This window comes from Neophocaena asiaeorientalis, unplaced genomic scaffold, assembly GCF_003031525.2.
Source record: "Neophocaena asiaeorientalis asiaeorientalis breed wild unplaced genomic scaffold, Neophocaena_asiaeorientalis_V1.1 scaffold108, whole genome shotgun sequence".
In the NCBI taxonomy this organism is placed as follows: Eukaryota; Metazoa; Chordata; class Mammalia; order Artiodactyla; family Phocoenidae; genus Neophocaena; species Neophocaena asiaeorientalis.
Window position 1 is genome coordinate 4794971 of NW_020173770.1, and position 22143 is coordinate 4817113.

At 42.5% G+C, this 22143-nt stretch overlaps 1 protein-coding gene across 1 annotated transcript; it reads left to right on the forward strand.

The window, feature by feature from the left end:
• The first annotated feature begins 5091 nt into the window (after positions 1 to 5091).
• On the forward strand, positions 5092 to 12717 carry TEX36 (testis expressed 36). Its single transcript, XM_024751593.1, has 3 exons — positions 5092 to 5249; positions 11097 to 11228; positions 12487 to 12717. Exons 1-3 carry the CDS (start codon positions 5199 to 5201, stop codon positions 12676 to 12678), a joined length of 375 nt encoding a protein of 124 aa, XP_024607361.1. The 5' UTR covers positions 5092 to 5198; the 3' UTR covers positions 12679 to 12717.
• Positions 12718 to 22143: the final 9426 nt, after the last annotated feature.

The window sequence follows — 22143 nt, forward strand, 5'->3', positions numbered from 1 at the left end:
TTTTCACAGAAAGACTGAGAAAGTCTCAAGCACTGACCAGGGCCTTGAGGTTCTCCAGGGTGGTGCTTCTCAAACTCCATGTGCACACAGATCACCCGGGCGTCTTGTTAAAATGCAGTAGGTCTGGGCGTGGACCTGAGACTCTGCATTTCTAATAAACTCCCAAGTGGTGCTTGGGTTGCTGGTCCAAGGACCACACCTGGAGCAGTGAGGCCTTGGTGGTGGGAAGGTTCCTTACCTCACAGCCAACTTAGAAGGAAGTAGGGGAAAAAAGACCTCACGAAGGCAACGTCGCAAGGCTTGATGCTGTGTACATTTCCTATCTGCCTTTTCAAGGCACCCCCGGTGACAGAAATAGCCTGGAATGTGAAGAAAGAGCAAGCAGGCAAGGACAGATTGGTGGCCATCCACGCAATTAACTGAATGGACGAGCCTCGGATCCCGGTCGAGCTGGAGAAGTTGGGGTGTAACGTCAGGACTCAGCCCACGTCTGTCATTTATGACTTTGTCTTATTATCTTTGTAACAAGGCTCTTTTATTAGCTCACAGTTTGCTGCCAAGGTGATGAAATCGCCGTTATGTTTTATGGTACACGGTAAGAGGAGAGAGGGGATCTTAAAAGACCTACAGATCTCTTCTTCGTTGAGGGACCTCACCTCCTCTCTCTCCTCCCCGCGTGGGATGGAGATGAACTGACCATCACGTTCCGAGACACTCTTCATTTCCTCTTCAGCTGAAAAATATATATTTATTTGACTGTTTTGCTTTATGATCGTGGAGGCCGGCATTTTCCATTCCAGTGCTCTCTGTTCTGAATCACACTTGTAATTACTGCTGTCTTTTATTCTGTGTCTTCGGAGGACTGTCCCGTTCAAAGTGCGAGAGGGCAAAAGCTGCTGTCTTTCCAGGGGGTGGAAACGATAGCATCGAGTCTTCACGTAAACCTCAACAAACACGGAAACACAGAAGTGAAAATAGGAATAACAAACGCATCCAGTGGAGAAATGGAAATCAAACTAAATATTTCCACCTGTCTTTTTCAGAATTTGGAGAAAGAAGAAACTCGGCACGCCTGCTGCATCCTGAGGGTGAGTCTTATTTCTAAGGTGATTTTTCTAAAAAAGCAAAAGTTCTCAACTGGCGTGTTGTTGTTACCTGTTCCTCACGTCTCTGTCTGTTACCGACATTGGCCAGCTGGTCAGGGTCACAAAGGGCAAGGTGCCGGTCCACAGCTCTTGGATGGCCTGGAGGCCCTGAGTGGCCCGCCTTCTGCTTTTTCCTCAATCGTCTCCACCCTGCGTGGTCCTCTGACCTCCTTTTGGTTCCTGGGTGAGTCAAGCTCCACCCAATATCAGGGCCTCTGACGGGCTCTCCCTCCACCTGGCCGTGCTCCCCTCAGTTCATTGAAGTCATTCTTCATTTCTTCATCACCTTCCTGGTCCCCCTTCAGATTCGTGCAGGTCCCACTGTCACATGGTCTTGAGCACCCAGTACCTCTCATAACTATAGCCAATTATCTGTGTGGTAATGTCTGTCTCCCCACAAGAGAGCCAGCGTCGTGAGGACAGCGACAGTACTTACTGTGACCTTAACTGTGTCCAGTACAATTTGCTAGATGGCAGCAATGTTTTGAGTGACCAATTCTCCAAGTTACCAATGAACCAAAAGCTTCTCTAGACGCGATTTGAAAAGTTTAGAGCGATTCACGTCTCAGCAAGGTTATCAAAAATTGTCATTACCTGGGCAATGTCTCACATCCTTACCGACTCACGCGTGTCAGCAGAGTCAAGCGTTTTTATAAATGTTACTGTTTCTACCTTTCAACTGCACAAACTTCCAGGTTGGTCAAGTTCTCCTTCTTGTCTTTCAATTCGTCTTACTTGTCTTGATCCAGGAATTGTTTTCTTGAGTGGAAGGGAGAGAGATGCAGTTGATTTTCCAGATAGTTTGCAACATAGGGTAAAACAAGCAAACAAAAAATGTGCTTCACGTGACAGGTGCCTGAGTACTTTTCAAGATGATGTGCAAATGGGTTGTGCATCCATTGTAATTTCCATGAGTTCTGTACGAATCATGAACCATAAGAAAAACGTACAATTGAGTCACCTCAATTCTGTTGCTATTTGCAGAAAGAATCCAGATAGTTTACCTCGCAGGGTGAAAAGAAAATGTGTTTTATCATTCAGATGCCTGAGAATTTCTCAGATGCTCAACATTTTACATGCAGATGGCTCGGCTTTTCCCATATGCAAGTTAAGTCGTCCGGGATTTGTGGACGTGAAGGTGGAGGTAAAACTTTTGGTGGCATGATGAACTGCAGCGTGCCCGTGTGTGCAGGTGTGAGAGTTGTGTGGGCAGCACACCTGGGCACGTGGCCGATGCGTGTGTGAAAACACACCCGTGGTTCCACCACTTTCCCACCAAAGACAGCAACTTGCTAATTAAAACGAGGAATGGCACTGTGCCCTGAAAACACGTGGAAGAGATAGGCACAGCTGCTTTTCATAAGGTCCCTGACACTTCGGATGTAAAAGATCTGAAAGTCAAAGTACACAACAGCTGTCATTTCAAAAAATACATTGGGTGGAACAATTAGATACAAATGTTGTAGATAACGCACTGAAAATAATTTTTGGTTAATCAGTAATTGGGGGTCCTAGTCGTCTGATGTATTGGCAAATCCATGATTTACTACTTACGAAAAGTTGATTTTGGTGATTGTCTTACCACTGTTTGAACACAGTGCTGGCACACAGTGGGTCTTCCCGTCAGTATTTGTTGAATGAACGTGCCCATGTCTCAGCACTGCCTTCACAGCTACCTTTAACAGGCGGTGTTGCGTCACTGCATTCTGAGCAGGGCCCAGCTCGTGCAAAGACCCAAAGCAGGATGGAGCTCCACCCTCCGGTGTTCTCGGCCCCAGTGATCTTAGTGCCCTGAGTGCTACAGGACTTGTTTTCAGAGTGGGTCTCCAAGTTCAGCTCAGTAATTCAAACCTCCGAAAAGAATAACATCAACAATGAACAACCCCACCCCGATCTGCAGCTAGGAAACCCTAGCTGGAAAAAACTGGAATTTCATTTCCCCTGGCCAGGTTTTCTTTATTTGCTTTTGATTTTCTTGGACAAATCTTTTAGAATTTTAAACAATCGTTCAACAGGGGAAAATTGGAATACACCTTAACCAGTGATTGTATACCTTGTTTAATAGAACATAAGACTAAATACAGAGGAGATGAAGAATATATTTAGAAACGGGATTTTAGATCTAAAGGATTTTCTGCTCCATCGGTGGAGACAAAGGGAATGTCTGTGAAATACTAGGGTTTGGAAGTGGCACCGTTGCTAGGTCTTTAGTGTCAGTCCTCAGCTCCCTCCCTCCTTATTGCTTTACTCCCAGTCTCTTGATGTGGGAGAAGCAGCATTCTGCACTCATCCTTCCCCTCCATTTGTGCAGAGCTCCCTGGCATGACATCCACTGGGGAGGGAGGGCCATCCCACCGGAGGAGCACATGATGGCAGTCATTTGACCCCTGGCCTGCCAGAGCTCACAGTGAGGAGGGATCATGGCTAAGAGGCCCAGTTTCATGCAGATTAAAGAAAGGGAGTTAAAAGCAATCCTAGAAAATTCACTGCCCAGTAATTTAATGTGGTCAGGGAAGTGCAGTGAAACGAATCCTGTTTGATGCTGGCATTGAAATCGGCCTCAGTACATCTGGGTTCTCGTTTGGACTTTGCTACAAATGAGCTGTGTGACTATGGGTGCGTCCCTCCACCTCTCTGAGACTCCCTTTCCTCATCTGTAAGCGGAGATGGTTACTAACACCTGCTCAGTTTCAGTCTGTGTTCCACCTCAGGCATCTCAGCCAGGAACATAGCTCTCTGGGCCGTCGGTGCTGGCCAGAGGAGAGGTCCCATATCACTAACACGGCAACTCTTGTTAGGACACCCTCGTCGATGATTAGGGGAAGAGGGTCTTGAGGACACAACTTCTTAGCAAAAAACAGAGAGTTGGACAAATTCTCCCATTGATGTTTACTCTTATTTTCACATGGAGTAGCCAAGAGAATTGTCAAGACACAGAATTTAAAAAAGGAAGGAAGGGGCTTCCCTGGTGGCGCAGTGGTTGAGAGTCCGCCTGCCGATGCAGGGGACACGGGTTCATGCCCCGGTCCGGGAAGATCCCACATGCCGCAGAGCGGCTGGGCCCGTGAGCCATGGCCACTGAGCCTGCGCGTCCGGAGCCTGTGCTCCGCCACGGGAGAGGCCACAACAGTAAGAGGCCCGCGTACCGCAAAAAAAAAAAAGGAAGGAAGGAAAGAAATGAAGGAAGGGAGGGAGGGAGGGGAAAGAAAAGCAGAAATCACGTAACTGAGTAGAAGTGAGGTAGGACTTGAGTGTCCGGGCCCCAAGAGGAAGGTCAGCTCTCAGGAGCCACCTCTGCAGCTTGGGGGATGCCAGGTGGCCCTCGAAAGGCTTGCGAGCCCTGGAGCTGTCCCCTGACCCAGTGCCCCCTCCACTGGGTACGTGGCTCTGTTTCCTCATTTGTAAACCCCAAAGGTTCATGGAGAAAAAGTAAAACACGTGAGAGCGCTCAACACAGCACCCGGTATTTACTAACTACTCATGACTGCTGCTTCCTCATGGCCTCATGGCCTCAGCAGTGAGCAGTAGGGGAGTCACAGTGGGTGAGCTGGGACGTGCAGGCAGCCGGGAAAGGAGCACGTGGGGAGGCCTGAGTCCTGGCTGGGTGTAGACAAGGCAGAGTCAACTCACTTCTCTGAGAACTAAGAGGTTGGAATAGATGGTTACCGTGAGGATATTCAACTCAGAAGTCATCAGAGGATTTGGAGGGTACAGAGTTCGCCATTATCTCAAGACTGTCTGGTCCACACCTGTGCGACCTGTGTGTATGGCTTTCTCACCTGGGACCTGGAGGCTTACACACTGGGGAGCGGCAGCTGCAAGTGACCCGAGGCAGGAGCCCTTGGGAGGCTTGGAACACCCGCTCTCCTCCCCCATTGTGATGGGTGGGCTCTGATGCTATGACAACAGGGACCACTCCCGGACTTCCCCTCCTGGTAGAGGCTGAGAATTAAAGGTCAGGAGCAAGGAGGAGTGGCTTCCCAGGTATAGAACTCATGAGGCGATGGAGGGATAAGAGAGCCAACCTCAGCCCCCTTCAGCTTCCTGCAGAAAATGCCCAAAGGGAGACGCTTCAACCCACCTTTAGACAAGGATGGAAGATGGGTAAGAAGGATGATGCCCTCTCTCATCTTTCTCAGGCCACGTGGGTGTGGTCAGGACACTTCTGCTACTTACCATAGTATGACGTCTGACAAATCACTTCACCCAGCCTCAGTTCCTTCATCTGTGAAATGGGAACCTCATAGTATCCTTGGGAGGATCAAATGAAATTAATCTGAGTGTAAAGCGCTCAGCAGGCTGGCAACTTGTGACTGTTCACTAAGCAGTAACTGGTGTGCGCTCTGCGTTTTCTCTTTTCTATAACATCTATCTTCTGACACACTATATAATTTATTATATAAACTCCATGAGGCTGGTTATCTTTGTCTTTTCTTTTCCCCACTGGTTGTATCACAGAAAATAGCGGTACTAGCCTCTTCTAGGGCAGTAATACATAGAAAAATTTTTTTTAATTTGTTTGTTTAAAAGGAAAAAGAAAAATGGAAAACATCTTGGAAAATTTGGGCCTGAAGGCTTTAAAAACCCTAAGCAACTTAGTCTTTCTAAATCTCAGTCTCTTTGTCTGTTAAATGGGAGCATAATAGACTAAGGTTAGAGGCCATGGTGGGGATTAATGAGATAATTCATACAAAGGTGCTTAGTATAATGCAATGGAAACATAGTAACCACTCAATACTTGCTATTATATAGATAATATATAACATATGTAGATATGTAATATATATATGTATATATGTCCACCATGCAGAACCCACGGGTACTGAAGGGCAACTAAGGGACCTGAGCATCCTTGGATTTTGATACCCACAAGGTGGGATGGGGGGAACCAATCCCCCACAGATCCCAAGGGATATATATTTATACTGATATTCTTTCTTGTATACCCTGCTCCATTTCACAGATTTAAAGTAATGAATGGAAAATATTCACAATAAAGTAGTAAAGTATATAAAAATAAGAATTCAGAACCAGTTTAAATATAATTTAAGAGGCTGAGACTGGGAAAATATGTCACATAGACATGCAGGCCATATGGCCTAAACAGTAGCTATTTGGATATAACATTTGACTCTGAGTTTCATGGCAGCCAAAGTAAAATGGGAAATAACGTGAACTACATACACTAATTGGTTAGGAAGAGACAACGTAAGCTTCTCAGACTAAATAGCTTGGCCTCTTTTTATCACCTACAGTATCAGTTAGGGCTGTGTTTGACTGAATATTATAAAAAGCTGACTACGGTGCCTTATCCAGACAGGGGTCTGTGTTTCTCTAGTAACAATCAGTGCAGAGGGAGGCAGTTCAGGGCTGGTACAGATGCCCTAGGGTGTTGTCAAAGGCACAGGTTCTTTTCAGCCTCCTGTCCTGTTATCCTTAGTGCAGTGTGTCACCTCAGGCAGGTAAATCAACGGATTTACCGGAAAGAGGAAAGTCAACGGATAAATAGATGGAAGGCAAGCTGTCAGCTAAGTTTGCCCCATTTTCTAGGGGAAACAATCTCTTTCCCACGAGCCCCACCCACAGACTTCTGCTTTCGTTTCAACTGGTCACATGGCCAATTTAGCTGCAAGGGAGTTTGGGGGGGTATTTTTTAACCAACCATGTTGCCACCCCAAACAAAGTCAGGGTTCTGTTATAAGGCAGAAATAGAGAAAGAACGTTGCATCTCCTATTGGTGTCCCAGGAATGTACCTGGGCCCAGTTTAAGTGGGGAGCCTTTGGTGTGGGTCCTTTCTGCTGCCGGCTCCTGAGAGCATAAAAAGGATAGTGCTGACGTGAAGTTTCCCAAAGTAAATTGTTGGGAAAATTAAAGAAATTGTTGGCTTTGCATCAGCAGCAGCCCATTTGGGAGATGAATTGCCACACTGGAGGTGACAGTCATTTCGCAGTTGACCTTGCTGGTGGTAATCTGGCTGTTACTAGGTAGAAAAGGCTCTCTGCACACACTTTCACCTTCCTATTTAATATTTCAGTCATTGAGTGATTGAATGCAGCAAAAATTTCACTGCCAACTAGTTAAAAAGCTGTATTTCACGGTTACAATATCTAACAGAAGGGTTTATTTCACAGCTATCATGTTATAGCCATTAAGTATATATTTTAAAAGAGTGAAATTAAAATGCTAGAGCCATTTTTTTTTTACAGTGATTTAGTCCACAGACTTGCAGAATACAAATGAACTCAAGTCAGTTGTCATTTAGCTGGTGACAGGGATCCTTCGTGATGTAGAAAAACTCCCCACCTTGGCCTGATTTTCCATAACTTGGAAAATCAGATTGGAGGAGGGGAAAAGGGAAAGGTTCTGAGTCTGGAGGCCCTCCGTATTATTTATATTTACTTAAAAATTGTTTAAAAGCATTAAAAAATATATAATGAATTAGAAAAATATATATGAATTAGAAATGTGTAGGTTGCTTTTGAAAAATTTCTGGGGTATATTGTTAAGTGAGAAAAGCAAGGTGTAAAATAGTGTGTATCATATGGTCCAATTTTTATAAAGCAGTGTAAGTCCCTTTTGTAGGTACGGGTGTTTGTAAAGGATCATACGAGAGCTATCGTCATTACTATTGTTCTCACTGTTATCTGGGGTGTTGGTGGGGGTGACAAGAAGGGGAAGGAAACAGAAACCAAAAGTTACCATTAAATTATAAAAAGGCATTTATTGCAAATCAAAACCACAATGAGGGATCACCTCCCACCAGTCAGAATGGGCATCATAAGAAAATCTACAAACAACAAATGCTGGAGAGGGTGTGGAGAAAAGGGAACCCTCTTGCACTGTTGGTGGGAATGTAAATTGGTGCAGCCACTAGGGAGGTTCCTTAAAAACCTAAAACTAGAACTACCATATGACCCAGCAATCCCACTACTGGGCATATACCCCGAGAAAACCATAATTCAAAAAGACACATGCACCCCATGTTCATTGCAGCACCATTTACAATAGCCAGGACATGGAAGCAACCTAAATGCCCATCGAAAGATGAATGGATAAAGAAGATGTGGCACATACATACAATGGAATATTACTCGGCCATAAAAAGAAACAAAATTGGGTCATTTGTAGAGACGTGGATGGACCTAGAGACTGTCATACAGAGTGAAGTAAGTCAGAAAGAGAGAAACAAATATATATTAACGCATATATGTGGAATCTAGAAAAATGGTACAGATGGACCGGTTGGCAGGGCAGAAGTTGAGACACAGATGTAGAGAACAAACGTATGGACACCAAGGAAGGAAACCAGGGTGGTTGGGGGTGGGGGGATGAATTGGGATTGACATATACACACTAATACGTATAAAATAGGTAACTAATAAGAACCTGCTGTATAAAAAGTAGATAAAATTCAAATAAAAAAGTAAAACAGAGATCAGAAAAATAAATAAAAAGGTCACATTTATAATTTTATAAATTTATAATTTTTGAAGCCACATTTATAATACAATCCTATATGTGCAAATTATGCATATATATGGGTGTACAGTTGCACAAGGATGCATGACGATGTTGGTCACCAAAGAGTTAAGGGGAGGACTTCCCTGGTGGCGCAGTGGTTAAGAATCCGCCTGCCAATGCAGGGGACACGGGTTTGAGCCCTGGTCCAGGAAGAGCCCACATGCCGTGGAGCAACTAAGCCCATGCACCACAACTACTGAGCCTGCACTCTAGAGCCCATGTGCCACAGCTACTGAGCCCGTGTGCTACAACTGCTGAAGCCTGCGTGCCTGGAGCCCGTGCTCTGCAGCAAGGGAAGCCACCATAATGAGAAGCCCGCGCACTGCAAGGAAGATCCAACACAGCTAAAAAAAAGAAAAAAAAGAGTTAAGGGAAAAGAGTGATGGGATTTCAGGGGAATTCTACTTCCTTCCTTATGTTTTTCTTTATTGTTTGAACTTTTAAAAACCATAAGCATGTATTATAACTCTAATCAGAAACAAATACAATTATTTTCGTTGGGAAAACGAGGCAATTAATAGATGCACTTCATTAAGAAACATATAAACGATGGCAAAAAAGTCTTCTTCCTTCCCTGGTGCCCTCCTCTGAGGTAACCCTGTCGCTTGGCCATGGAAGAGCCCGTCCACATGATGGTGTGTTGATTTGTGTGGTTGTCTCCTTGCCCTTGATCCCTGTTCCTACTCTGCTCACCCCACAGGGAGCTATTCACACGTGTATAATGGGAGTTCTTTTACTGAGATGGGTTCTTGTAAATTATGTATTGTTGTTTTGTGAGCATGGATTATTTATTTACATAAATGGTGTCGGGTTATAGATCTCATTTTGTTTCTTCTTTCCACTCAGCACTGAGTTTACAAGATCTCTCTGAGGCTATGTGTCATCTGGACAATTGGTTCTCCTTTGCTCTGCCAACAGTGCCCCACCAAGTATACCACATAGATGACATAATCTCTCTACCTTTTGACATAAATAGTAGCATACTAAACACACTCCTGTGCAGAAATTAAACAAAAGCCATACTTAGATGTGCAGTTATATCATGACTTGAGAAGGAATGGGAGAGAGTGGCAGTGTTAGCTAATATCATTATAATCCCAAAGAGAAGGAAGGACTGGCTTTGGGTGTGACAATGGGTTTGGTGACAAGGGAGGGGACAGCTGTGAGCAAAAATAGAACCTGCCAACAGCTATTGAACACTCGCTGGGTGCGTGCATTTTCTCCCTTAATCACATCTACCTTATCAAATAAGTATTGTTATTTCCATTTGACAGATAAAGAAACTGGGGCCTGGAAAAATTAAGTCTCTTGCGGAAGGCTGACCTCATGGGAGAGAGAGAGAGCTGGGATTGGTCTCAGGGCGTTTGAATCTACTGTTTGTGACCCACCACGTTATGCTTCCTCCCTTTTCAGGAATTTTCACTAAGAGTCAGGGTCTTGCCTTCTGTTTGTATTGTAGTTTCCATTCATATTCCTCTCCTTGAGATCCCTGCTTCAAAGTCCACTTTGTTGGGGTGGCTTTTAAGAGGCACTGTTTATATAAAATTGGGGTGAGCTACAGTGGCTGTCAAGTACCACTCGCATCCCTCTTCAGGGGGAATTCGGGAATGGACTACTTGCACAGCTGCTGAAAGTGTGGCCTGGGAGGTCCACCCCTAGATATTCCTTGGCTGAAAAGAGCTGCTGCCCCAAGGTCACCTCCTGGGTCCCCACCATCCTCTTCTACCCAGTGACTGATTGACAAAGGCTCACAAGGGTCCAGTCCCCTCACTCCATCAGGCTGACTCTGAGAAGGCATCCATGTCTAGAGCTCCCTGTGGGGTTGGTCCAGGCCTTTGTTGGGACTCTGCCTCCCTAGGCCCAGTCGTGCTTCCTTTCCTTCTGTTCATAGAGAGATGCTAAAGCCCACCCCCAGCCATCCAAATAATCTTCCCACCCTCTACCATTCTCCATTCTCCATGGAGACTCAACGTGACCCTTCTCTCCTCCCCTTCCCCGTGTCCTGAGGTCCACTTCATACCTGCAGGAGGTAGGCTCACCCCTGTGAACATGGGCTGAATCCTTGGCCCCAAGTGCAGAGAGCTCCCTTACCACAAGGAAGATCTCAAATAATGTATTCTGTCTCCTCAGAGCACATCAACTCCCTCTCACGGGGCCACACCCTCCTCACCAGGCCTCGGAAACATTTCCAGGCCCCGAGCGGCAGGGTGGCCCCTGTAACTTGAAACAACCGGCAGTGGTGGCCTCGGGCCATGACAATATTTTTTGTCTTGGAAAGAATACTTGAAAATTACAAAAATTATGCCATTTCCATCGCATGCCAGAAGCACCCAAATTGCATTTTAATCCCTTTACAGAGGAAGCCCTGATACTTGGCTTAGAGATTCAGATGTGTCTGGTTTTAATCAAGGCGTGTGCTGTTTTTCCAGTTCCCTCACATTGGACTAATGCAAAAGACACCAGAATCCATCACACGTACCATGTTAAAAGAGTCCAGTAGTCCACGTTTATCTCGGCAAGTGGAGGAGAAGCTACCGGCGATCTACAAAGTGCGGGAGAAGGTGAGTCCTGAGAGCTGGCCGTGTGCTCCCCTGGCTCTTCAAGGGGGTGGCACCACTGGCACCAGACAGCTCTTTCTCAGAAGGAACTGCTCACTTGCCCTCCCTGGACCCCTAAATTCTGGTAGCATCCTACCTCATACACTGGTCAGTACGATACCTCAGATAGCCTTTAAAAGGAAATACCTCTGGTCCAGACAATAAACTTAGGCTCCTCTATGGACAGAGTTCTTTTCTTTTCTTTGTGAAGATTTTTTTTGGATGTAGACCATTTTTAAAGTCTTTATTGAATTTGTTACAATATTGCTTCTGTTTTATGTTTTCGGGGTTTTTTGGCCGTGAGCCATGTGGGATCTTAGCTCTCTGACCAGGGACTGAACTTGTACCCCCTGCATTGGAAGGCGAAGTCTTAACCACTGGACCGCCAGGGACGTCCCTATGGACAGAGTTCTCAACATGCACGTTCTTCCTTGCTGGCCAGTTCATGAGCAACTTTAGGGGCATGAAGTGGCCGGAGGGAGAAACAGGGTTAACTTCACATTTAGCCGCCCTGGACCAGAGAGCTCTGGTCTACTAGAATCCATATTGGGCAGAAGAAGAAGATGGCCTCAAAACTCTTTTCCAGCTTTCAATTCCATGCCTACAGACTTTCCCTTCCTTGTATCTCAATAAAATGTTTTAAAGAGGATTTTTTATGATTTTCAGCAATCTGACAATAAGGTTGAGTTTCAAAGCCTTGAGCTGATGCATACACCCAAGACCTCACCCTGTGCCGTGTGCGCCATCGCTGTCGATGAATTTACTTCTTCTTTTTTTAAATAAATGTATTTATTTTGTTTATTTTTGGCTGCTTTGTGTCTTTGTTGCTGTGCGAGGGCTTTCTCTAGCTGTGGCGAGCGGGGCTACTCTTCGATGTGGTGCACGGGTTTCTCATTGCAGTGGCTTCTCTTGCTGCGGAGCACGGGCTCTAGGCACACGGGCTTCAATAGCTGTGGTGCGTGGGCTCAGTAGTTGTGGGGCATGGGCTTAGTTGCTCTGAGGCGTGTGGGATCTTCCCGGACCAGGGCTTGAACCCGTGTCCCCTGCATTGGCAGGTGGATTCTTAAGCACTGCGCCATCAGGGAAGCCCTGATGGGTTTAATTCTTACTTAGAGGTCACTTTGCCTCCTCCATCTTCCTTCCATGCCCCTGTAGGTGTGTTCTGGAAGCATACTGGGGTTCTGATGTGTGCCTTTTTATCTCTTCCCTTGCTCTTTTCCAGCAAGCAGTGAATAACAACTTCCCCTTCTCTGTACACGACAATCGTCACAGCTGTCAGAACTCTGGATTCTACCTCGACTCTGTGAGTATTTCTCTCCAAGTTGCTAATAAAATGAGAAGCGACATTAGGGCTTTTGATTTTCTGAGACGTGTTGAAGGTAGAGGACTGACCTCAAAATTGGAACAAGATTAAAGCCTCATAACAGGTTACCAGGGGGGGGAAAAGCATAAAATTCTCAGAGTCCCACGTAGCTTTCAAAATCTGCACCAGCCTTCCTTCCGCCTAGGTTTCTGTGAATTTCATGCTCATCAAGGTGCTTTCCCATCAACTGTCTCATTTGTGAGATTTCTTGTGAAGATCTGTCATGGGAAGGACGGATTGCCTGTGTGTGTCTCTGGATGGCAGAGCCAGGATCCATGAGGAGTCAAAGGAATGGATGGGGAGCTTACATGATATAAAGAAGGACTTCCTAGTAACTGCAGTTGTCTTTTCTCTGGAGGTGGTGTTTCCCCATCACTGAAGAAAATAAAGTCTGATAGCACTGGTTAGTGGTGGTTAACAAAGCACTGGGCAACGAAAAGAGATTGCGAGCGCATATGTAATTTAAAATTTTCTAATGGCCACACTAGTAAGAGTTGATGAGGAAGCCTGTGATCAGAGACCCAAAGGTGCTGGGATATTGGGAATCCTCTGGGATAGGAAAGAATCTTTGGATCTCTCGGTGTAAGAACCATCCCACTGAGTGCTGGAGATGCAGCCTGGGGTGGATATGCTGAGGAGCCACCTGGGTGCAGAGAACCTACTTGGGGTCCCAGGGAGTCCAGGCTGTGGTCTCTCCGGTTCTGCCCTCCATGTCTCTAGAAGTCCAGTCCTCTTGGTGGGAGTGGAAGGCTCTGAGAACCAGGATGTTGTGAGTGTCAATTTATAGCCTTCAACAGGTTGATAAAGGATGTTTCTTGTAAGGGTGGTCATACTGTGCATTTAGAGATAGGATGTCATGAAGGTGGTTTTACTAAAGGCATCCGAACTGTGTGACCCTGAATATTTTTCTCCTAACCTTCTTGTGATTCTTCTCCAGGGCCTGGGACGTAAGAAGATCTCCTCAGAAAAAAGGCAACACATTTCAAGAAATTTCAATCTTTGGGCATGTGACTATGTTCCATCTTGTCTCGATGGCTTTTCAAATAACCAAATATCATACGTCTGTCAGGAAGCTGTGGTGGTCCCAATTTTCAGACGCTTTCCAAGACATTATAATGAGTTATGGAACGCTTTTAAATTTATTCCCCAGCAAAGCTATACAGAGTATTTGAAAAAGAATCCAAAAGTAAGGTTCGTGATTAACAAAAAGGCCGGTTCTCTACTGGAGCCCTAACCCTTCCAGAAGATTCCTGATGAGTTTTGCAATATTGTTATTTCATCACACATTCTAAAAGTATGTATTTTCTGATCCAGCACTGAGGTTTGACATAAGATTTGTTTAGGATTAGAGAATATAGACTGTATGTGCCTCAATGCTGAGGTGAAGTTTTCTTGCAGTGATAACATAAAGAAACATAAAGTCCTTATATAGGGAAACCAGAAAGGCAACAGGTAATGTTGCCACTCCCCCACCTTTAAAGTATTTTTATGGTTTTAATAAGGTTGAAAAATATTCAGGTCCTTATAAAATAAAGATATGTGATGACATACACATTTTAAATGAATGTGTTTTAAACAAAAATGTGCTTAAATTTTGAAATTGCCACATTAACTTTTGGGAGAGGTTTTAAATTACATAATTAATATAGGCTTACATTTTTATCTTGAAATTTCAAACAAACAGAGAAAGCAGGAGTCCCCTTTGATTTCACCACATCTCTAATCCTTGTCCTGTCCCCAGAAGTAAGCTAATCATTTTTTTAAAAATTTATTTATTTTTGGCTGTGTTGGGTCTTCGTTGCTGCACGCAGACTTTCTCCTAGTTGTGGCGAGTGGGGGCTACTCTTCCTTCCAGTGCACGGGCTTCTCACTGTGGTGGCTTCTCTTGTTGCGGAGCACCCGCTCTAGACATGCAGGTTTCAATAGTTGTGGCACGCAGGCTCAGTAGTTGTGGTGCACAGGCTTAGCTGCTCCGTGGCATGTGGGATCTTCCCGGACCAGGGCTCGAACCCGTGTCCCCTGCATTGGCAGGCAGATTCTTAACCACCGTGCCACCAGGGAAGTCCCTAACCATTTGTTTTTATTCTGTGCTTTTACAATCACATGCATGTGCGTAACTATTAATACATTGAAATTTTGGACATAAACTGTGTTACACAGTACATATGTTCTTGAAGTACATAACTGATCTTGAAGTTCTTGCAGTGTCAGTATGAATAAACTACTGCACTGTATCCCCTAATATGGATGTACCATGTTTTAAAAAACTATCTTACTAATGAGCCTTTGAATTGTGTCTAATTTTTGACTGTCAGACGTGGTGCTACATGAACATGCTTTATCGGGCTCTTTGGGTGCATGTTTAAATGTGCTCTGGAGTCATCTCTGAAAGTTACCTTCTTAGTGCCAAGTTGGCCCATAGGCACAGAGTATTAATAAACACCGCCAAACCACCTTCAGAACAGACTGGAACAATTAAACTTCCATCTACAGTATCTGTGAGCTTCTGTTTCTCTCCCCCCTCAATTTATCTTTTAGATATTTCAGGATATTTAAGGACAAAAAAATGGTATCTTGTTATTTTCTTATTTTGCATTTCTCTGATTATTAGTGAAGTTGGCCATCTTTTCCCACTCAGGGGCCATTTATATTGCCCTTTAAATGAGCAATGTCACCATCATTCTATATCAAAATTTTCTTGTTTCTATTTAAATATTTTTCTTATAGATGAATTTTAGAATAAGTTTGTCAAGTAAATCCACTGGCAATTTGATAGGAACTTTCCTGAATTTAGATATTAATTTATAGGAGAATCGACATCTTTATACCGTGGTGTATCTCCCCGTTTATTCAAATCTTATTCTTTGGTAAAGCTTTATAACTCTTTTTACATAAGTATGGTATGTTTCTTTTCTGTGTTTATTCCTGTATATTTTGAAATGTGGCTATCTTGAATGCGTGTGTGTGTGTGTGTGTGTGTGTGTGTGTGTGTCTTTAAGTTACACTTTTAGGTTGGTTTTGTCTGATGCATAAAAAAGCTACTGATTTCTGTATGTGAATCTTATATTTATTTGACTACCTGGATAACTTCTTACAATACATAAAAAATATTCTAATAAAATTAAAAAGTTCGAATAATTTTTCAATTGATTCTTTTGGATTTTCTATGTGGATAATTATACCATTTGTGAAAGTGATACATTTCTACCTCCCCCTCATCTTATTGCACCAGGTACAATTTGAATATTAGCACAGATAGTACATATCCTTATTTTATGTCTGAATTTAATGGGACTGATTCTAATGTGTCACTCTGATGTCTGACTGTTGTTGTGGGTTTGAGACAGATAACCTTTATCTAATTAAGAATATTCTCTTATATTCATAGTTTCCTGGTTTTTTTCCCCCCTAAGATATATATTTTTAAGCATATGTACATGGGAAAACTTCAAAGAAAATAAAAATAAACAGTGAAAAATAATTTCCCTCACATCCCTGACTTCCAGTCCCCATTTTCTCTCCTAGCACCAGTTCTGTCACCCTTTTTTAAAGTTATTATTTTTTTAAATTGAAGTATAGTTGATTTACAGTGTTGTGTTAGTTTCTGGTGTACAGCAAAGTGATTCAGTCATATGTAAATTTATATGTATATTCTTTTTCATATTCTTTTCTATTATAGTTTATTACAAGATATTGAATATATTTCCCTGTGCTATACAGTAGGACCTTGTCATTTAGCTTTTTATATATGGTAGTTTGTACCTGCTAATCCTAAACTCCTAATTTATCCCTCCCCCACTTTGATAACCATAAGTTTGTTTTCCATGTCTATGTTTCTGTTTTGTAAATAAGTCCATTTGTATCATTTTTTTAGATTCCACATATTAGTGATATTATATGGTATTTGTCTTTGCCTGACTTACTTAATTTAGTATGATAATCTCTAGGTCCATCTGTGTTGCTGCAAATGACATTATTTCATTCTTTTTTATGTTGAGTAATATTCCATTGTATATATGAACCACATCTTCTTTATCCATTCATCTGCCTGTTGACATTTTTTTATGTGCATCCTTCTCTAGGTAGGCTCTGCATGGATTCTCTCTGTCTCTGTCTCTCTCTCACACACACACCCTTAACAAACACCAGTTGTTCCATGCCACTGTTGCTTTCTGTCACAGCACTACCAACTACACTTTTGAGTATGTCATTCCATATCAGTGCTTATAAATCTACTTCTTTTTCAAAAACATGACTGCCTGGTATTTCATTTCATGGATATGTCATAGTCCCTAGAATCTTCTGATGGCCATTTAGGCAGTTTTCAGTCTCTTCCTACTATAAACAATCTGGAATAAACACACTTATAGGTAAACATTTGTATTCATCTATGAGTATTTCTATATGTTAAACTTATAAAAATAAACGTGTTCAACTAAAGAGCATGTGGATTTTTAATTTTAATTCAAAGTTTCTAAAAGAGGCCGTGCTTCAGCTTACAATTTCACTAACAAAATATGAGATAGATGCGTTACAAGTGTTTTCTGTAGTTTGTTGTTGTTTGTTCCTCTTTGTTGATATATGTACCTATACATACATATACATATCTATTTTATGTTAATAGACGTTACTTCTTAGAACACTTTTAGGTTTATAAAAAATTGAACAGAAAGCAGACGGTTCTCATATACCCACTCTCCTCACATTCTCACTGCCCACAGTTTCTCCTGTTATTAACATCTTGCAGTGGTGTGGTGTACGCCATATTTTAGCCCAGCATATATTGTAATGTAGTAAAATGTATGAGTCTCCTACTTAATGGCTTCTGGATATCATGTCTTACTTAGGACTCCCTTTTTTTGAGATTATTAAATAATTTGAAGAGTTTTGTTGTAGTTCTTATTGTTCATGTAACAGGTGACATTATAGCAAATGGTATTTTGGCATTTATTGAGATGATCACATAAATTTTCTATATTAATCTGTTAATGTAATAACATATATTAATGTATTTTCTAAGGTTGAGCCTTTTTAGCATTCTTAAGACAAACTCTAGTTGCTTACGACGTAATGTTCTTTTGATAAATTCAGGACTTCATATGCAAATATTTTATTTAGGATTTTAAAATGTATTTTTACTATGCTCTGACACTGCTTATATAAATTGCAAATGTCCGTAGAATTTGCCATTGCCATGAAGTGTCTTGGACCTGTCGTTGTTTACAGGTGCGGATCTTTTTTTTTTAATTTATTTAATTTAATTTATTTTATTTTTGGCTGCGTCGGGTCTTCCTTGCTGCACGTGGGCTTTCTCTAGTTGCAGCAAACAGAGGCTACTCTTTGTTGCGTTGCACGGGCTTCTCATTGCACTGGCTTCTCTTGTTGTGGAGCGCGGGCTCTAGGCGCATGGGCTTCAGTAGTTGTGGCACGCGGGCTCCATAGTTGTGGCATGTGGTCTCTAGAGCGCAGGCTCAGTAGTTGTGGTGCACAGGCTTTGTTGCTCCGCGGCATGTGGTATCTTCCTGGACCAGGGCTCGAACCCACATCCCCTACCTTGGCAGGTGGATTCTTAACCACTGCGCCACCAGGGAAGCCCCAGGTGTGGATCTTTGAAAATATTTTCAAAATACTTCATGAAGACTGGTCTGTATGGTGTTTCTATTTCATTTTTCCCTAATTTTGGACATTTCTAGTTTTTGAGAAAGTCATCTTAATGCTTTAAAGTTACATCCTGTCCTTTGACATGCTGAGTGTTGCTCACATATCTTTGCTCTTTTCACCAAAACTACATTTTTGTTGCTGCTGTTCGCTTTTGATCTTGATAATTTATGCTTTCATGTTTACTAATTCTGTTCTTGGGCTTACTTTGATTTTTTTCTAGCTTCTCAAGGTGAAAGCATAACTCAGTTCTTTGCAGACTTTCCTGTTTTCTTGTAAATGCAGGTAAGGCTATTTCTTTCAAATGCCACTGTGTAGCTATAGCATGGGCCTCTCATGATTGTTTAAGTAGCTTGTAATTGTTTTCTTTTTTAATCCAGGAATTATTAAGCAGTGTGTTTTCTAATTTATTTTTTCTTGTTACTTTTCATTGCCCATATTTTATTAATTGATTAATTTTTGCATTGTGGTCACTGATTAAGACCTGTATGATTTCTGCTTACTGAAAAATTTTAAATGTTCTTGTGGCTTAACACATGGTCAATTTTTGTAACCGTTCTACATGTATTTGAAAAGAATGTGCAATCTTCCATTTTAAAACCTTTTTTATTTGAAATAATTATAGATTCATAGAAAATTGTAAAAAAAAAAATAGTATAGAGACATTCTGTGTCTCTTTCACCCACTTTTCCCTGATGATAACATCTGGCATAAGTATAGTAAATGGCTGTATTAATTTTCTATTGCTGTGCAGCCAATTACCATAAACTTAGTGGCTTAAAACAACACCCATTTACTAGTTCCCCGTTCTGTAGATCAGAAGTCTGGGCACTTGTGGCTGGGTTCTCTGCTCAGTCTCACAAGCTAAAACCAAGGGTTGACTGTACTGCACTTTCACCTGTGCTCCAGGGTCCTAATTCAACCTACGTGGTTGTGGCAGAATTCAGTTCCTTGTGGTTGTAGGACTGAGATCCCTGCTCACTTGCTAGCTATCAGCCAGTGGTCATTCTTAGCTCCTAGAAGTTGCTGCTTTCCTTGCTACGTGGCCTCCTCCAGCTCCAAAGCCAGTGATGGAGTTCAAATCCCTCTCACATTTTGTGACCTCTCTCACCAGGAAGCATCCAGTCTGTTTTTAAGGGATCACATGACTAGATCTGACCCACCCAGGATAATCTCCTTATGTTTTTTTGTTTGTTTGCTTATTAACAATAAACATTTATTTCTCACAATTCTGGAGGTTGGGAAGTCCAAGATCACGGCGGGGCAGGTTCAGTGTTTGATGACTGTTTGTGCTCTCTGTAACCTCACGTGGCAGAAATGCAAACTCCATGCCTTAAGGTCAATGGACTTGGGGCCTTAATTATATATGGAAAATCCCTTTTTCTATATAACTTAAGTATGGGAATTATATTGCATTATACTCACAGGTTCTGCCCACACTCACAGCCAGGGGATTACACAAAAATGAGGGTCAACAGGGTCATCTTAGAATCCTACCTACCACACATATCACAACCAGGAGATTGATGTTGGTACAATCCATAGACCTTATTCAAATTTTACCAGCTTTACATGCGTGTGTGTGTGTGTGTGTGTGTGTGTGTGTGTGTGTGTGTGTTTATATTTGTATGTGTGTAGCCTCCTTTTCTGGCTACAAAATTATATATAGATTATACTTAGCTTGTTGATTGGCTAATCAAGTCTAACATTTACATGGGTGGGATATTTCACTTTTAGGATCCTCGGGTTTTTATTTTTAATTTTATGATTTTGAGGGCGGTTTTTTTGTTATAGAAAATTTTCTTCAATTATTTCTTTATTTTCTTACTTCTGTTTTCTCCTTTTTATTCTAGAATGCTCCTTAGACGGATATTGAAATATCTGGATCTCTCTTCCTTGACTCTCCAGTATTCCTTTTTATTTTCTATCTGCTTGTCTGTTTGCACTGAATTCTGGAAGAGCCTCTAAACTTTGTCTTCCAGTTTACTAATTGGCTCTTCAGTGACCCATTCTGCTGTTTAGCCAGTGTACTAAGATTGTCCTATAACCAAACAACAGTTTAATCTTCAAGGTCTCTATTTGGCTCTTACTTATGGATGCAATGTTTACTTCTGTCTGATAATAATTTTACTTATTCTAATATCTTATTTTTCTCCATTTTGTTGCCTCGGGTATTGCTATGTCTGTTTGCCTTTCTAGTGTGGTGCAAACATTTAGTGATTTTTGGTTTTATGTGAACAGTGTGTATGTTCTTCCCACACTGTTGGCTTGAGGATGGGTGAGAGATAGGACACACTGCCTGGGGTGTGGCCACCAGCTCTGCTTCTGGGAGAGGGTTACCAGTTCATCTATTGCCCTCTTCCTAGCGCACTGCCCTGACCCCCAGCCCAGGTAACCATGCACTCTCAATCCTTTTGCTTTGGCACAGACTCAGATCCAACTCACTGCTTGCTTGGTACAGAGAATGTGATGAGGACCAGCTCTGACAGATAATCTCTATAAGTAACCACACCAAGTGCCCTGGATGCTGCCTCTTCCCAAATCCACTACCACCACACTAGTACCCTTGGAGCAGTTACCAAGTCTGGAGCATCCCTGACGTGCACACTTCACTCCTCCCTTCCATCTCATAGAAAATCAAGATCACTCCTCATAAATAGAAAGTAACCTAAAAGTAAATGCAGTGAGGGAAAAAAAAAACCTAATCCAAAGTGATTGAATTCCACCCAAACATCATTGCTTCCTCAAAACTTCTTGTCTGAGGCCTGCCCATGGATTTTTGAAAAGAGATGTTAGTAAGTGTTAAGAGGTTTAGACACGCCATCAGCAAACCCAGGGCTTTCTCCCCAGCTCAAACAGAAGGTTTAGAATGGAATAGAAAAAGAAAAAAATTTCTTAATATGTAAGCCAATATTATTGTATGCTGCATCAGTCAGCCAGCTAAAAGTGTCTCCTACACTTCAGGGAAGGGTTGGGAATGGATGTCCTCAAAGTTGCCTTCTGACACTGAAAGACCAGGTCTCTGTCCATACCGGTCCTGTCCCTCCCCTTGAGGGTGCTCACTGCTCTCAGTTACATTTCAGGGCACCCGCATCCTTGTGGCATACAGGTGACACGTGCAAGGCAGGCTCAGTGGATGTTAATCACAATTTGCAGGGAGTAATTTTTAAACCCTTAAACGTTGGTTTCTTTTCTGTAATATATGATTTCACGTCTGGACAATCGAGTGGATAACAGTTTTTTACCCTGAAAACTACATAATGTTTAGCAAACCAAATATTTTAGACTGTGTTGACTTTGAAGTTACAGTGGTGACTTCCCATCTAAGAAGGAGGGCTGGGCTCACCTCGGCACCACCTCTGGTAGAATTCACTGTGGAAGAACTTCCAATCTTAGGAGAAAAATAGAAATGAGACAGTGGAATCATAGTCAACCCTGTCACAGCCTTTACAAAGTGTTTTTATATTCACTAAATAAAAAATTTTAAATGACACACTAAAATAAAGAGACTACCCAGCGACGCATTATACATCTTAAATCACGGGCGTTTCCATTTACTGTTCCTTTTTTGAGGAAAAGTGTGGGTGATCCCTGTTGTCCCCAGTTTCAGAGAGATGCTTTGCTTTTGTTTTGGTTTGGTTTAATAGAATGCCAGATTCTATTCACAGGCAGATTTTATGATACCTGAGCCGCTTCTGATGCCCAGCGCTGCTTCTTGGATCCCTGATCCAGATGGTCGAAATAATTGAATGCTTGAAAATTTGGGGGGAGTTGCACTGTACCTGACTCTCAAGTCCACATCCCCGCACACAGGGTTATATGACATTAGCTTTGTCTGGGGTAAGTTCTCTGCTGGTC

Coding starts and splice junctions, on each gene's coding strand:
- TEX36 (XM_024751593.1), top strand. CDS start 5,199: ATGCCCAAAGGGAGACGCTTCAACCCACCTTTAGACAAGGATGGAAGA. Junction 5,250..11,096: donor TAGACAAGGATGGAAGATGG/GTAAGAAGGATG, acceptor CTGTTTTTCCAG/TTCCCTCACATTGGACTAAT. Junction 11,229..12,486: donor TCTACAAAGTGCGGGAGAAG/GTGAGTCCTGAG, acceptor GCTCTTTTCCAG/CAAGCAGTGAATAACAACTT.